Source organism: Eschrichtius robustus, chromosome 15 (assembly GCF_028021215.1).
Source record: "Eschrichtius robustus isolate mEscRob2 chromosome 15, mEscRob2.pri, whole genome shotgun sequence".
Taxonomy (NCBI): Eukaryota; Metazoa; Chordata; class Mammalia; order Artiodactyla; family Eschrichtiidae; genus Eschrichtius; species Eschrichtius robustus.
Genome location: NC_090838.1, coordinates 87744024 through 87760733, shown reverse-complemented (window position 1 = coordinate 87760733; position 16710 = coordinate 87744024). Strand labels below are relative to the sequence as shown.

The window sequence follows — 16710 nt, the reverse complement described above, 5'->3', positions numbered from 1 at the left end:
TTTAGGGTCATCTTAACATCTACCTGATTGAGTTGTTAGGGATCAGGAATTTGACCAAAGTCTGGCCTAGGGAAATTTTTGCAGAATAGGAAGTACAGAGGAAACAGCCTATGAAAATGACGCTGTTACGCTATAAAATGTTATAGTCATTGTATTATTAGATATTTTATCATTAGTTTCAATGCTTCATCTCTATCTTCATACAAATAGGGTCTTTATAGTTGTTTGTACCTTTTGAGAAATGATCTTGGTATTATGCTTGAAGTGTTAATTCCAAAAACTTTGTCTTTTTCTCCCTATCTTTAACTTTCTGAAGTGCTAATTAGAAAGCGCCCTTTTTCTTACAGATATTAATAGCACTAAGTTAGTGGTGGCTTTGCCACCACTTTGTTAGTTGGGGCTCTTTTTTATTTTCAATTCTGTCTCAATGAATTCATAAATGAATATCTGTTTCTGAAAAATGCAACTTTAAAATTCCTAATGTTACAATTCTGTTTCGATTATAGTGGGTTTTTTTTTTTTAAGAAAGATACTAATAACTTTTGGTTTTGCTTCTAGAAAAACTGGTTGCTTATCAACGAGAATTTCTTGCTTTAAAAGAACGTCTCCGAATAGCTGAACACAGAATCTCTCAGCGGTCTTCCGAACTCAATGCCATTGTACAGCAGTTCAAGCGTGTAGGAGCAGAAACAAACAGAAGTAAGGATACGGTGAATAAATTTTCAGGTACAGACGATATTTTTGGTTTTATGAAAAGATTACATTTTCAAAGGGTTATGTGAAATACTCTCTTTGAAAGTTGTCTAGAGTCGCTTATCAGCCAACATTTGTTACCCTCTACAGAGAGAAAAATCACCATACAAAACTTTTTCTATTGTGGTTACTTATAAAACAAGTTTATTAATTGCTAAATTTGATTTAAAGAGAGTAATATTAAGTTAAGTTTCAGTTGTATAAATTTCATTGCCAATAGTGAAGAACCAGCATCTTTAAAAAAAAACATTTAGAATAAGACTAAAATTTAACTTGGTGTTTATGCATGTTTCTGTTGTGACTTGTGTGGACTTCAAATGGACTCTGGGGAACCTTTGAGCTATTTGAAGCAATTAGTGCTCTCAGATATGACTTATAAGAAATAAAAAGACATAGTTTTATAATGGGTACTTTTGGGGGTACCTGACCTGTTGCCTCTCTGAGAAATTCTGGGCTGAGTGAAATGAATATCAACCATCTTCTGTTTCTTTCCTATTCTTATTCTAATGACTAAATTGATATGTGTATATAATCAGTTGACTCCAAATCTGCATAATCTTCCAAGAATAATATACTTTTTCATTTAGCATTATCTGTTATAATCTTTCACCATTAATTCCTCTCATCTTGAGATTCACTACCTTACCTTATTTTTAGAGATTCATGCCCCTTTCTTCCCCTCCTGATTATAAAATTCGTATTATGGCACAGTAACATTTAAAATTATAGAATGGTTAACATTCTCTGTTTTCTTCTAGTCTTTTTTCCATGCATATTTTTCTTCAAAATTGTAATTGTGTGTTTAATGGCCTTATTTTTGCTCTTGAAATTATGCTATTAGCATTTAACTATGGCATTGAATATTCTTTTAAAATACCATTTTTGATGACATATATGTCAGCTTATCATATACTATAATATATTAAATATTTTTCTACAATTAGGCAAATAGGATTTTTCTGGGTTGTCTTTGTCCCCCAATTTATAACTCTGTGAAGAACATCTCTCTATATAAATCAATTACTTTTATGGTAGGCCTTAAGTTATTTTCATTAGATTATGACTTTCTTAAAAACAGAATCTGTGTTTTGATGACTGTTGATTTCCAAACACATGCCACGGTGGCTGGAACAAAACTGATAATTCACTAAATATTTATTGATTGCATAGAAGTTAAAATTCCTAAAAGGGAAATTACTGAATAATAAGGCAGGAATGTTTTAAGGGTTTTGATGCTGTTCTTAATAGCTGAAACATTTATCACATTATCACCACAATTTAATACTACTGTTTAATCTGCTAACTTAATTTGATGGGTAGATATTGTTGTCTTGTAATTTGTAGTTGTTGCTTTTACATGAGGTTAAACTTTAATTTCATGTGTGACAGTCAGTTTCATTTCTTTTGTGAACTTTCGGTTCTGAATATTCAGAATATTTTAAGGGAGTTTTCATATTGCTCTGTATAAAATTGTTATTGAGACTGCATGTCCTTACTGCTAACTTCCTTATTTAAAAGGTTAAGTTCTAGTTCAGTGGAATTTTAAAACAATATTGATTATCCTATCAAGGTTTTATTTTCTTTTATATTAAATGGTTCATTGGTTCCTCTCATAAAAACTGAAAAACGATTTGAAAGTTATGAACTGTACCAAACATTCTCAACTTGTGCTGTTTAAATTAGTGTACTTGAACTAAAAAAAAAATCTTCCATGTGAAATTTTGGTCAAATGTAATAGCATAAAAAAGTGAAAGTTACTGGTGGTCGTTGTACTTATTACATTTTCATGAATGGATAGCGTGTTTAGAGTCTGTCCCCCAGGGCTTGAGTTCTGACACTTTATAAAGGTGAATGGTTCACATTCTACCTTCTCGTGGTACTCTGGCTGACCTTTTTAGCTTCATTCAGACTGTTCTCATCATCATGACTCTGTGAGACTCTGGTTGCCTAAGTGTCCATAGAAATCTCATTGACCAAAGTATGAAATTAGGATAGAAAATTCTTTTAGTTCTCATAAATTTTTACCACTATCTTTGTAACATCAGCAACTTCTATAAGTAAGGTACTACCGTGGATTGATTATACTTCTGTATTTCAGATGGTACCCTAAAGCTCTTGAGGGAGTTAACGAGCAAAAAGTCTCTTCAAGTGCCAAGTATTTATTATCATTTGCCTCATTTATTACAAAATGAAGGAAGCCTTCAACCTGTTGTGCAGATTGGTAATGGAAGAACAGGAGGTATGTTTGTTTTGTTTCCTATTGTATTTGCACTGCTGGTCTTAATTATGTCTTGGAGTATTATGTTGACGATGAGAAGTCAGGCGGGTTGGGAGTCAAGATGGCGGACTAGGAGGACGCGGAATCCGCGTCTCTGCACAACTAGGGCACCTACCAGGCACCGGTGGGGGACCACGGACACCTAAGGGGCGGGAGGAACCCCCAGTGATGCGGTAGGACGTGGGGCGTGGGGGGAGTGAAGGGGGAGGAGAAGTGGAGGCGGGATGGGGCTGGCGTCCCTGAGGGGTGGCTGGGGGAGGGGAGGGGATCCCACACCAAAGTGGGAAATTGGGGAACCACTGGGAGGGCAGAGGATCAAAAGGGAGCGTGGCCAGGTTTCCCCTGCCCACTTGGGCCCCTGGGAGCCTGCTGAGATCCTGGGCCTGATCCTCTGCCCACTGAGGCCCCCTCCAGCCACGTGGGTCCTGAGGGAGTGGGAGGGAGGGAAGGGGAACAAAAATAAAGGCCGGACCTCTGGGTCCGGCACCCCGAGGGGTGGCTGGGAGAGGGGAGGAGTTCCTACGCCCAGTGGGACCCACCCACAGTTAGGGGTCCAGCGGTGACGGGGGAGACCCTGGGGGAGACGGTGGGGGAGGGGCGTGGAGGAACAGAAGGGAACGCAGCCAGCGCTTTCCCTGTCCACTTAGGCACCGGGGAACCTGTTGGGCTTCTGGGCCTAATCCTCTACCCTTGGAGCCTCCCTCTTGCCATGCAGAGCCCAAGCCCCGCCCCTGCACCACCACCTCTACACTCGGAGACCCCCTGCAACGTGCTGGGCGTAAACCCCACACTCAGGGCCTTACCTCCAAACTCCGGAACTCCGCACTCCAGAGGCCCTCCTTTGGACGTGCTGCATCTCCCCTTCCGTGCAGTTCCTAAGCAGAGGCCCCGCCCCACGCTTGAACGTCACCCTGCCTAGGCCCCAACCCAAGGCCTTTTCTGGCTGTGTGGGTCTTGAGCCTAGGACCCGCCCCATGCTCAAACGTCACCCCCCCCCCCAGTTCCGCCACACCCTAAACCCCACCCCTGCCTAAGTTCCACCCCTGCCTAAACTCTGCCCCCATAGCGAAGGCTTTTTTTTTTTTCCCCCTTTTTTCCTCTTTTAGATTGGGGTTCTGTTTTACCTTGTTGATTAATTTATATTCTTATTTTTCCTAATAAATCTTTTATTTTTCTAATTTTATTTTGTTTTTCTTTGATATTGTACTGCTCCTTTTTTCTTTCTTTCTTTTTTCTTTCTTTTGGTTTTTTTTTTTGCCGTGCCATGCAGCTTGCAGGATCTTGGTTCCCAGGCCAGAGGTTGGTCCAGAGCTCCTGTGGTGGGAGCTCCAATTCCTAACCACTGGACTAACAGAGAACCTCAGACCCCAGGGAATATTAATCGGAGTGAGGCCTCCTGGAGGTTCTCATCTCAGCACCAAGACCCGGCTCTATCCAACTGCCTGCAGACTCCAGTGCTGGACACCTCAGGCCAAACAACCAGTAAGATAGGAATATAGCCTCACCATCTAAAAAAAAAAAAAAGAAACGACAAAATATATGTTACAGACGAAGGAGCAAGGTAAAAACCTACAAGACCAAATAAATGAAGATGAAATAGGCAACCTACCTGAAAAAGAATTCAGAGTAATGACAGTAAAGATGATCCAAAGTCCTGGAAACAGAATGGAGAAAATACAAGAAACATTTAACAAGGATCTAGAAGAACTAAAGAGCAAAGAAACAGTGATGAACATAATAACTGAAATTAAAGTATTCTAGAAGGAATCAATAGCAGAATAACTGAGGAAGAAGAATGGATAAGTGACCTGGAAGATAAAATGGTGGAAATAACTGCCAGGGAGCAGAATAAAGAAAAAAGAATGAAAGGAATTGATGACAATCTCAGAGACCTCTGAGATAACATTAAATGCACCAACATTCGAATTACAGGGGCCCCAGAAGAAGAAGAGAAAAAGAAAAGGTCTGAGAAAATATTTGAGGAGATGATAGTTGAAAACTTCCCTAACATGGGAACGGAAATAGTCAATCAAGTCCAGGAAGCACAGAGTCCCATACAGGATAAACCCAAAGAGAAACATGCCGAGACACACATTATTCAAACTATCAATAATTAAATACAAAGAAAAAATATTAAAAGTAGCAAGGGAAAAACAACAAATAACATACAAGGGAATCCCCATAAGGTTAACAGCTGATCTTTCAGCAGAAACTCTGCAAGCCAGAAGGGAGTGGCAGGACATAGTTAAAGTGATGAAAGGGAAAAACCTACAACCCACATTACTCTGCCCAGCAAGGATCTCATTCAGCTTTGACAGAGAAATTAAAACCTTTACAGACAAGCAAAAGCTAAGAGAATTCAGCACCACCAAACCAGCTCTACAACAAATGCTAAAGGAACTTCTCTAAGCGGGAAACACAAGAGAAGAAAAGGACCTACAAAAACCCAAAACAATGAAGAAAATGGTACTAGGAACATACATATCGATAATTACCTTAAATGTAAATGGATTAAATGTTCCAACCAAAAGACATAGACTGGCTGAATGGATACAAAAACAAGACCCATATATGTGCTGTCTACAGGAGACCCACTTCAGACCTAAGGACACATACAGACTGAAAGTGAGGGGATGGAAAAAGATATTCCATGCAAATGGAAATCAAAAGAAAGCTGGATAGCAAGTCTCATATCAGACAAAATAAACTTAAAATAAAGACTGTTACAAGAGACAAAGAAGGACACTAAATAATAATCAAGGGATCAATCCAAGAAAAATATATAACCATTTTAAATATTTATGCACCCAACATAGGAGCACCTCAATACAAAAGGCAAATGCTAACAGCCATAAAAGGGGAAATTGACAGTAACAGAAGCATAGTAGGGGACTTTAACACCCCACTTTCACCAATGGACAGTTCATCCAAAATGAAAATAAGGAAACACAAGCTTTAAATGACACATTAAACAAGATGGACTTAATTGGTATTTATAGGACATTACATCCAAAAACAAGAGAATACACTTTCTTCACAAGTGCTCATGGAACATTCTCCAGGATAGACCCATATCTTGGGTCACAAATCAAACCTTGGTAAATTTAACCAAATTGAAATCGTTATCAAGTATCTTTTCCGACCACAGTGCTATGAAACTAGATATAAATTACAGGAAAAAAACTGTAAAAAATACAAACACATGGAGGCTAAACAATACACTACTAAATAACCAAGAAATCACTGAAGAAATCGAAGAGGAAACAAAAAAATACCTAGAAAAAAGTGACAATGAAAACACGACGACTGAAAACCTGTGGGATGTGACAAAAGCAGTTCTAAGAGGGAAGTTGATAGCAATACAATCCTACCTCAAGAAACAAGAAAAATCTCAAACAACCTAACCTTATACCTAAAGCAATTAGAAAAGAAGAACAAAAAAACCCCATAGTTAGCAGAAGGAAAGAAATCATAAAGATCAGATCAGAAATAAATGAAAAAGAAATGAAGGAAACAATAGTAAAGAACAATAAAACTAAAAGCTGGTTCTTTGAGAAGATAAACAAATTTGATAAACCGTTAGCCAGACTCATCAAGAAAAAAAAAGGAGAAGACTCAAATCAACTGAATAAGAAATGAAAATGGAGAAACTGACACTGCAGGAATACAAAGGATCATGTGAGAGTACTACAAACATCTCTATGCCAATAAAATAGACAACCTGGAAGAAATGGAAAAATTCTTAGAAAAGCACAGCCTTCCAAGACTGAACCAGGAAGAAATAGAAAATATAAAGAGACCAGTCACAAGCACTGAAACTGAAACTGTGATTAAAAATCTTCCAACAAACAAAAGGCCAGGACCAGATGGCTTCACAGGAGAATTCTATCAAACATTTAGAGAAGAGCTAACACCTATCCTTCTCAAACTCTTCCAAAATACAGCAGAGGGAGGAACACTCCCAAACTCATTCTATGAGGCCATCATCACTCTGATACCAAAACCATACAGAGATGTCACCAAAAAAGAAAACTACAGGCCAATGCACATAGATGCAAAAATCCTCAACAGAATACTAGCAAACAGAATCCAACAGCACATAAAAAGAATCATACACCATGATCAAGTGGGGTTTATCCCAGGAATGCAAGGATTCTTCAATATATGCAAATCAATCAGTGTGATACACCATATTAACAAACTGAAGGATAAAAACCATATCATCATCTCAATAGATGCAGTAAAAGCTTTTGACAAAATTCAACACCCATTTATGATAAAAACCCTCCAGAAAGTAGGCATAGAGGGATCTTTCCTCAACATAATAAAGGCCATATATGACATACCCACGGCCAACATCATTCTTAATGGTGAAAAACTGAAAGCATTTCCTCTAAGATCAGGAACAAGGCAAGGTTGCACGTTCTCACCACTGTTTTTCAACATAGTTGTGGAAGTTTTAGCCACAGCAATCAGGGAAGAAAAAGAAATTAAAGGCATTCAAATTGGAAAAGAAGAAGTAAAACTGTCACTGTTTGCAGATGATATGATACTATACATAGAGAATCCTAAAGATGCTACCAGAAAACTACTAGAGCTAATCAATGAATTTGGTAGAGTAGCAGGATACAAAATTAATGCACAGAAATCTCTTGCATTCCTATACATTAATGATGAAAAATCTGAAAGAGAAATTAAGGAAACATTCCCATTTACCATTGCAACAAAAAGAGTAAAATACCTAGAAATAAACTTACCTAAGGAGACAAAAGACCTGTATGCAGAAAACTATAAGACACTGATGAAAGAAATTAAAGATGGTACAAACAGATGGAGAGATATACCATGTTCTCGGATTGGAAGCATCAGCATTGTGAAAATGAGTGTGTTACCCAAAGCAATCTACAGATTCAATGCAATGCCTATCAAACTACCACTGGCATTTTTCACAGAACTAGAACAAAAAGTTTCACAATTCGTATGGAAACACAAAAGACCCCGAATAGCCAAAGGAATCTTGAGAAAAAAAAAAAGGAGCTGGAGGAATCAGGCTCCTGGACTTCAGACTATACTACAAAGCTACAGTAATCAAGACAGTTTGGTACTGGCACAAAAACAGAAATATAGATCAATGGAACAGGATAGAAAGCCCAGAGATAAACCCATGCTCATATGGTCACCTTATCTTTGATAAAGGAGGCAAGAGAATACAATGGCAAAGAGACAACCTCTTCAGTAAGTGGTGCTGGGAAAACTGGACAGTTGCATGTAAAAGAATGAAATTAGAACACTTCCTAACACCATACACAAAAATAAACTCAAAATGGATTAAAGACCTAAATGTAAGGCCAGACACTCTAAAACTCTTAGACGAAAACATAGGCAGAACACTTTGTGACATAAATCACAGCAAGATCCGTTTTGACGCACCTCCTAGAGAAATGGAAATAAAAACAAAAATAAACAAATGGGACCTAATGAAACTTAAAAGTTTTTGCACAGCAAGGGAAACCATGAACAAGACAGAAAGACAACCCTCAGAATGGGAGAAAATATCTGCAAACGAACTAACTGACAAAGGATTAATCTCCAAAATATACAAGCAGCTCATGCAGCTCAATCTCAAAAAAACAAACAATCCAATCCAGAAATGGGCAGAAAACCTAAATAGACATTTCTCCAAAGAAGATATACAGATTGCCAACAAACACATGAAAAGGTGCTCAACATCACTAATCATTAGAGAAAACCATATCAAAACCACAATGAGGTATCACCTCACACCGGTCAGAATGGCCATCATCAATAATTCTACAAACAATAAATGCTGAAGAGGGTGTGGAGAAAAGGGAACCCTCTTGCACTGTTGGTGGGAATGTAAATTGATACAGCCACTATGGAGAACAGTATGGAGGTTCCTTAAAAAACTAAAAATGGAACTACCATACGACCCAGCAATCCCACTATTGGGCATATACCCTGAGAAAACCATAATTCAAAAAGAGTCATGTACCACAATGTTCATTGCAGCACTATTTACAATAGCCTGCACATGGAAGCAACCTAGGTGTCCATCGACAGATGAATGGATAAAGAAGATGTGGCACATATATATAATGGAATATTACTGAGACATAAAAAGAAACGAAATTGAGTTATTTGTAGTGAGGTGGATGGACCTAGAGTCTGCCATACAGAGTGAAGTAAGTCATAAAGAGTAAAACAAATACCGTATGCTAACACATATATATGGAATCTAAAAACAAAAAAACCAAAAAAACAGTTCTGGTGAACCTAGGGGCAGGACAGAAATAAATACGCAGATGTAGAGAATGGACTTGAGGACTCGGGGAGGGGAAAGGGTAAGCTGGGATGAAGTGAGAGAGTAGCATTGACATATATACACGACCAAATGTAAAATAGCTAGCTAGTGGGAAGCAGCTGCATAGCGCAGGGAGATCAGTTCGGTGCTTTGTGACCACCTAGAGGAGTGCGATAGGGAGGGTGGGAGGGAGGCAAGAGGGAGGGGATATGGGGATATATGTACGCATATAGCTGATTCACTTTGTTATACAGCAGAAACTAACACAACATTGCAAAGCAATTATAGTCCAATAAAGATGTTAAAAAAAAAAAAACAGAAGGTCAAAGAATAAAAGTTCTTGATCTGTGCATAGTAACTTAGGAGTCATTCTAAACTCCATGTTGAAGGGAGTTGGAAATTTTTCTCCAAAGACCAGAGTAATAGAGCTCAAAAGGATTATGAGACATCTAGTTCAAGCCCTATCTCCAGGCAAAACAGTGTTTAAACTTTTGAAACTTTTCTATTTTAAAAATTTGAGAGGTAAGGAAATAACTTTTTTTTCTTGTATTTTATTTCAACATTAATAGCTCTTACAGTCATGTCAAGAAAGTTTTTCGTATGTCTGCCCCTACTTTTCTTACAGAAATATAAGTATATAGTCACTTATATTTAACCTTTCATGCAATAATAGAAATAATTTGGTTTGCATCTTTTTCCCAAAATACCTAAAAGATAATCTATGGCATTTTTTTCTCTTCTTGTTAAAGTCACCAGAGCTTCTTGAGTTTTCCTTGTGGGACTTATATATGATTCTCTTATACTTTTTATTTCTCCACTTTGACTTTGTTAATCTTTTCTTTGTAGATTTTAGGATGTAGAGACAAAAATATTATTTTGCTCCTAAGTCTTCAACAAATGACAAAATCATTTACTTCTTAGGTATTGAAATGCATCTTTATGATAATGTTTTTGAAAAGCTGATCAATCTGCATTTGATTCAATAGGATTCTTAGGTATTTTACTGGTTTTTGATAACATTTTCTAAGTTTAAGTTTTCACATTCATCATTTTTTGGTTCTGCCATCTTTCTATTTTATGAATCATTTAAAAGTATACCCTTTTCCTATGGAGGTGATAACTCTTAAATTATGTTCAGACTAACTCATTCTTCCATGTCTTTATTGATTCAAGAAATATTTATTTTTACAGTACATACTGGATTACAAAGACTAATAAGATATGTAGTATGTTCTAAATTATGTTCTTTAAAACATTGATCATTAATTATTTCTGAAGTTGATAGTGTGTCTCTTCCTTTAATCATCACTATTTGGGTAAGTTGCCTTAGCCATTTCATGCATTTTTTGGTTTAGACTATTTCCTCATGAGTAAGAAGCAAATGAAAAGAAAGTAAAAGTATTTTTAAAGTCATTTAAAACTTCCAAGGTCTCTAGTAAGTTCTTTTATAGTTAGCTCTTCTTATTTTATGAATGTGACATTCTCTTTCTTTTTTGAAGATGCTTATTCTAGCTCATTTGTTTATGACTTTATCCATCATAAATATAATACAATCTTAGTCAACCAGCTTTTCAGTGGTTAACATTCTTATTAAGCTGAAACTGTTTTTTAAAGGTAGAAAAAGCAGACAACTTGGGGGAAAAAAACCAGACAACCCACAGAGTTACATTAAAAATCTTTCAGCAATGGTTCTTAACATTTTTAGAGTAATAGAACCCTTTGGCTATCTTAGGAAAGTTATCAACCTTCTACTTAGAAAAATACACATAGAAAAAGTAATTTTGTGTGTAATTTCTGGGATTTTGTGGAGCCCTAAAACCTATCTAGGCACTTTATATTAAGAACTTCAGTGTTTTAGATCAGAGAAAAGGTTTTTTGCTAAGAATTGTGTTCTTCAGCAGTCAGGCTGATTAAGGATCAGCGCTCAGACCAGCTAAGCCTTCCTAAGGGTAAGGAGGGAGAATTGTGCTGGAGGCGGCTACTGACCCACTCGGGAGAGGGGTTGGAATTCTCACGTCCAGAACAAAAAACTCCCATCCACACCACGTCCAGATGCTCCCACAGATTTACAGAGGCAGGCTGCAGTAAACAGACACAGCAACTACAGATGGGTAAAGGGCCATGTTATACAACTAGGGTTCCCAAACACTTAAGAAGACCAACATCATGAATGACTCAATGACTTGTAGAGCACACAGAATGTAATATAAAAATAAAACATAAAATATTTTCAGAGGGGTGAGAAAGGACAACTCATAAGTGACTATTATAAAAGGATCAGTTAGAAATCTTTGTGTTTTTATGTATTTAATTTTCCATATGTATGTATTTAATTTTCCATATAAATTTCCATATAAATAGGTCTGATAAGCAGCTGAATATCGAATTAGTGATCAGAAAGATTGAGCTGCATAGTTCTTCCAGAATGCAACATAAAGGGCACAAAGAATTGGGATAGACAAACATTCTAACATCTACCTAATAGGAATTTCAGAAGGAGAGAACAGAGTGAAGGGGAGAAATAATCAAACGAATAATAGAAGAAAATTTCTTTGAGTTGAAGAAACACACATGCCTTCAGATGAAGGGTCCATTCTGAGCAGGATGGCTGAGAAAAGACCCTCCACGGGTTACGTACAAAAATGGCATTACTGATTAGTAGAGGACAGCAGGTAGTTCTTAAAGTATTTGCTGAAGTTAAAAAAAAAAAACCCATGGACACTTTTGTGTGCTTTGTTACACAAAACTGGACATGATTCCTAGTCTTGCGAGCTTCATTCTACTAAAGGAGAATGCATTAGTCAGTCAGTTATATAAATAATTGTACAGTTACAACATTAGTGATATAAAGGATGATTTGAGAGTGAATAGAAGGGCTATTAATTAAGGAGTTTAGGGAAGTCTTGAAAAATACATTTGACCTGAGATCAGAGGAATAAGTAGTTTACTGGTAAATATGGGTGTATTAGTTTCCTGTTGCTGCTGTGTAGCACCTTACCACAAACCCAGTGACTCGAGACAATGCAAACTTATTATCTTACAGTTTTGGAGGTCAGAAGTCCTAAAATCAGTGTGTCAACAGGGGTGTGTTCCTTCTGGAAGCTCTAGGGGAGAGTCCATTTCCTTGCCTTTTCCGCTCCTAGGGGCCACCTACATTCTTTAGTTTGTGGCCCCTTCTTTCATCTTCAGAGCATAGCATCTTCAAATCTCCCTCTGCCTCTGACCCTCTTGCTTCATTGTCACACCTTCTCTCACTCTGACTCTCCTGCCTTCCTCTCCTAAGGACCCTTGTGAGTACATTGGGCTTGCTTGGATAAGCCAGGATAGTCTTCCATCTCAAGAGCCTTAATCACATCTGCAGAGTCATTTTGGCATATAAGGTAATATAGTCACAAGTTCCAGGAATTAGGGTTTTGGCATCTTTGAGATGTCAAAACCCTAATTATGCTGTCTCCCACATGGGAGAAAAGAGTATTTCAGAAAAGGAGAAGAGCAGCACAAAAGCCTTGTGATGGAAGGGATCATGGAATATTCTAGAAAATGAAAGAAGGCCACTGTCATTGATGTGTAGAGTGAGGGGAAGCATGAAACAAGATGAGGCTAGAGATGTGTCAGGGCAAGACAAGGTAGGGCTTTGCAGGCCATTTATAGGATTTGGGCTTTTCTCCTAAGAGCAGAAAGAAGCCAGTGAAGGGTTTTAAGCAGGACTTAGTAAGGATGACTGTATATGATTTAAATTGTGCAGGGATCACATTTGCTGCAATGGGAAGAATGAGGATGTGCGAAGAACAGATGGAAAGGACCCAATGAGAGGCTGTTGCAGTGATCCACTTGAGAGAGGATAAGCTTGGACTAGGGTGTACTGATGGTAGAGATGAAAAGAAGAATTGGATTTAGAGTCATTTGCAATGCATGGGGACATGCGTGGGAGGACATAGTGAGGGACTGGCTTTGTGGACTGAGGTAGAGGGAGTGGTCAAAGATAAGTCGTATGCTTCTGAATCGTGTAACTGGGACGGATGGTGAGTGCTTTTCATTGAGATGGGGACAACAGAAAATGATTTGCAGAATTGGTTTGCAAGAGAGGATCATCAATTAAATTTGGATAAGTTAGGAGGTGATCTTGAGTTATTGTAGTGGAAGATAGGCAGTGGGATATAGATCTGGACCTCAGAAGAGACATCTGAATTAGATTTAATTTTATGAGTCATTGTTTGCAAGTGTCTGGTTGTTGAGGATACAGAGATGGATGAAGTCACCTAGGGCCCAGGACTTAGCCTTCAAGGTTCTCTAGCCGTTCATTTCAGGAAAGAGAAAGGTGAAGACGGAGACAGAGAAGGTGCAACTAAGCAGCAGGAGAGAAAAAAAAATTGCCATAGGACATAAGGGAAGAAATGAGGAATAATTGATTAAAACCATAAGGAAGCATGATAGGCTAAAATATTTGACTAGCAATAAATATTTATTATTTATTTATTTATTTTTGGCTGTGTTGGGTCTTTGTTTCTGTGCGAGGGCTTTCTCTAGTTGCGGTGAGTGGGGGCCACTCTTCATCACGGTGCACGAGCCTCTCACTATCGTGGCCTCTCTTGTTGCGGAGCACAGGCTCCAGACGCGCAGGCTCAGTAATTGTGGCTCACGGGCCTAGTTGCTCCGCGGCATGTGGGATCCTCCCAGACCAGGGCTCGAACCCGTGTCCCCTGCATTGGCAGGCAGATTCTCAACCACTGTGCCACCAGGGAAGCCCGCAATAAATATTTAAAAAGGAAAGTAATTTAGTTTTAACTGAAGGTAGACTGAGGAATTGAAGATCAAGAATGCCAGATTAAGATTGTTCCTAAATTCTTCTTGATTTTAAAGGAAATAAGTACTAGAATTTGAAAACTTCCTGGGAAAGTTGAAAAAAACTGATACAACAGATGATATAGCTCTGTCAAATTATAAACTCCATGAGGCAGTGGCCTTACCTTTCTGATGACTGTGTTTTAGATTGTCTAGTACGTAACAGATGTATTACAGATGCACAATTAATACCTGAATAGGAAGTATTGGACAGTGAATCAGTGAAACAAAGTACTCTGTCCAGCCCTTGGGCTCTGTTTCTGTTTGGATCCTCAATCCACCTTGCTCCTTCTTAAAGGATGACGTGGCCCCACTGTTTATGTTGCTGACATTTTTTCTTCTGAACTCTGACCCCTTAGAATACATTCATTTTCTACATTATAAACCATAGAAGAACAATCGTATCAAACAGGACAGGCTGGGTTATGAGGTGGTAACTAACAACCGCCAAATCTCAGGAATTTAAGTAATTTAAGGTTTATTTATTTATTTATTTCTGCTAAAGTACACATTCATCAGGGTTAGCAGGGAGCCTTGTACATCACTGACCACTCAGGAGATCCAGGCTGATGGAGCATTTGCCGTATTGAATGTTCCCGGTGGCTCTACTGAGCAGGAAGGATTTCACACTGCAGTTACATGTGTTCAGCAGTGAGTTATACATGGGGGTGACTCATTGTCTGTTACTAGTCACATCCCCTCCCCCCAGCTCCCCAACCTAAGGGGACCTTACAACATGCCCAGAAGGCAGGAAAAGCTGTCTTTTTTTGTGGTATTTTGTGAATTACCCCTAGCATGGATACTCTAATTCTGTAGATTTAGCCGAAATTAGTACTTTCCTTTTTAGTGCTTTTGGAGTCCTTGAGTGCCTTGGTTTGAACTAAAGAATTTAAATTTCAGCTCCCAAACAGTCTATTTGGGAGAAGTGGCTTCTTCTCTAAACATGCCATCTAAACTTAAAACAGAAACAGAACAACCTAAGGCTGGTAGGGAATAGAGAATTTGCATTATTACTTTATGCCATTTTTCTTTGCATATGCTAGAGTCAGCATGGATTTTGCTTTTTCTGTGAACAAAGTTTTTGAACGTTATATGCGTTAACATTTCATAGAAATGCTTCATAGCATAGTTTATACTCTTTTAATGTATACTCTAAATATTTTAAAATTCTGAGGTAGATTAAAGTATATGGAAATCTGCTTCCGGGGTTACTCATCCTGTCTCTAGGCATCTCAGGGTAACATGGTCAAAACAGAAATCTTGATTGGGAGCACTTTCCCCCTCAGGTGTGTTATTCTCAGTAAAAGATCCCATGTCCACTTACTCAGGTCATCCTTGACCCTCCCCTTCCCATATCTCTGCCAGCCATAAGCCCCATTGGTGAGGGTCTCCACAGTGGATTCCAGATCTGCTCACCCATCTCCAACTTCAAACATCCTAATTCAAACCACCATCTTTTCCTTAAATTACTGCAGTACCTAACTGATCTCTCCAAAATGCTTTTATACTCGTTAACACTTTTTTGTCTGTTCTCCATAAAATTTGGTCATCTTTTAAAATTACAAATTGGATGTTGTCACTCCCCTGCTTAACAACCTTACAATGGCTTTCTCTTGCCCTCAGAATTAAAACTAAATTTAAGGGTATATGTCATCAGATCCCTAACTAATTCCTCTGAATCTAGGCTGATTGTGCTTTAGAGACATTCTATTCTTGCTATTGCTTGACTGTTCAGATCATCCTCTCTTCAGCGCCTAGCTGTTTCCTCATCTTCTTTCTCTTCTCTTTCTCATCATTAAGTACCAGCTCAGTTGATAGCAGAGAGTCTTTCCATGACTGCACTATCTGTAGAGGTACTTCCTCTTCCCCCTCCCCACCCACTCTTTCTAATATTGCCATGTTTTAATTCATAACACTACATGTCACCCTCTAAAATTATTTATCTTTTTCCCTCTTGTAGAATGTAAGAAAGGTCCCATGATGGCAGGGACCTTACCTATGCTGTTACATTCCTAACACCTCAAATAATGCCTTGCATTTAATAAGTGTTCAATGCATATGTTCAGAACAAATATAGCAAATCTTTTTTTTTGAGCCCTTGAAAACTCTTCATCCCAAAATGGAAGAGAGGAATGTGGTATGGAAACTTGGGGGACTCCCTTAAGCTATTTGGACCTTAGAACTGCAGAATCATGGTGGTAGAATCATGGATCCATGATCTTTACACTTCCTTCTAGCTTTAGAATTCTGTGACCTGTAAGTGTTTTGTAGTATCTCCAATAAAGTGTTACATAATTAAGACTTAATTTTAACTTTTGCAAAATACTTTTCTACTGATCTGTAACACTTAGGATACTAAGACTTTTTTATTTTATGTTTTTATTTTTAAAATTTTTTGGCCACGCTGCGCAGCATGTGGGATCTTAGTTCCCTCACCAGGGGTTGAACCCGTGCCTCGTGCAGTGGAAGCACGGAGTCTCAACCACTGTACCATCAGGGAAGTCCCTAAGACTTT

General features: G+C 38.3%; 1 protein-coding gene across 2 annotated transcripts in view; it reads left to right on the top strand.

Moving 5' to 3' along the window:
- MGAT4A (alpha-1,3-mannosyl-glycoprotein 4-beta-N-acetylglucosaminyltransferase A) overlaps window positions 1-16710 on the top strand; it is a 110920-nt gene that overhangs the window by 48959 nt on the left and 45251 nt on the right. For both annotated transcript variants that reach the window (XM_068564323.1, XM_068564322.1), the window contains exons 3-4: window positions 559-726; window positions 2852-2992. In XM_068564323.1, coding sequence (XP_068420424.1) covers window positions 559-726; window positions 2852-2992 — 309 coding nt within the window. The remainder of the gene's footprint in view (window positions 1-558; window positions 727-2851; window positions 2993-16710) is intronic.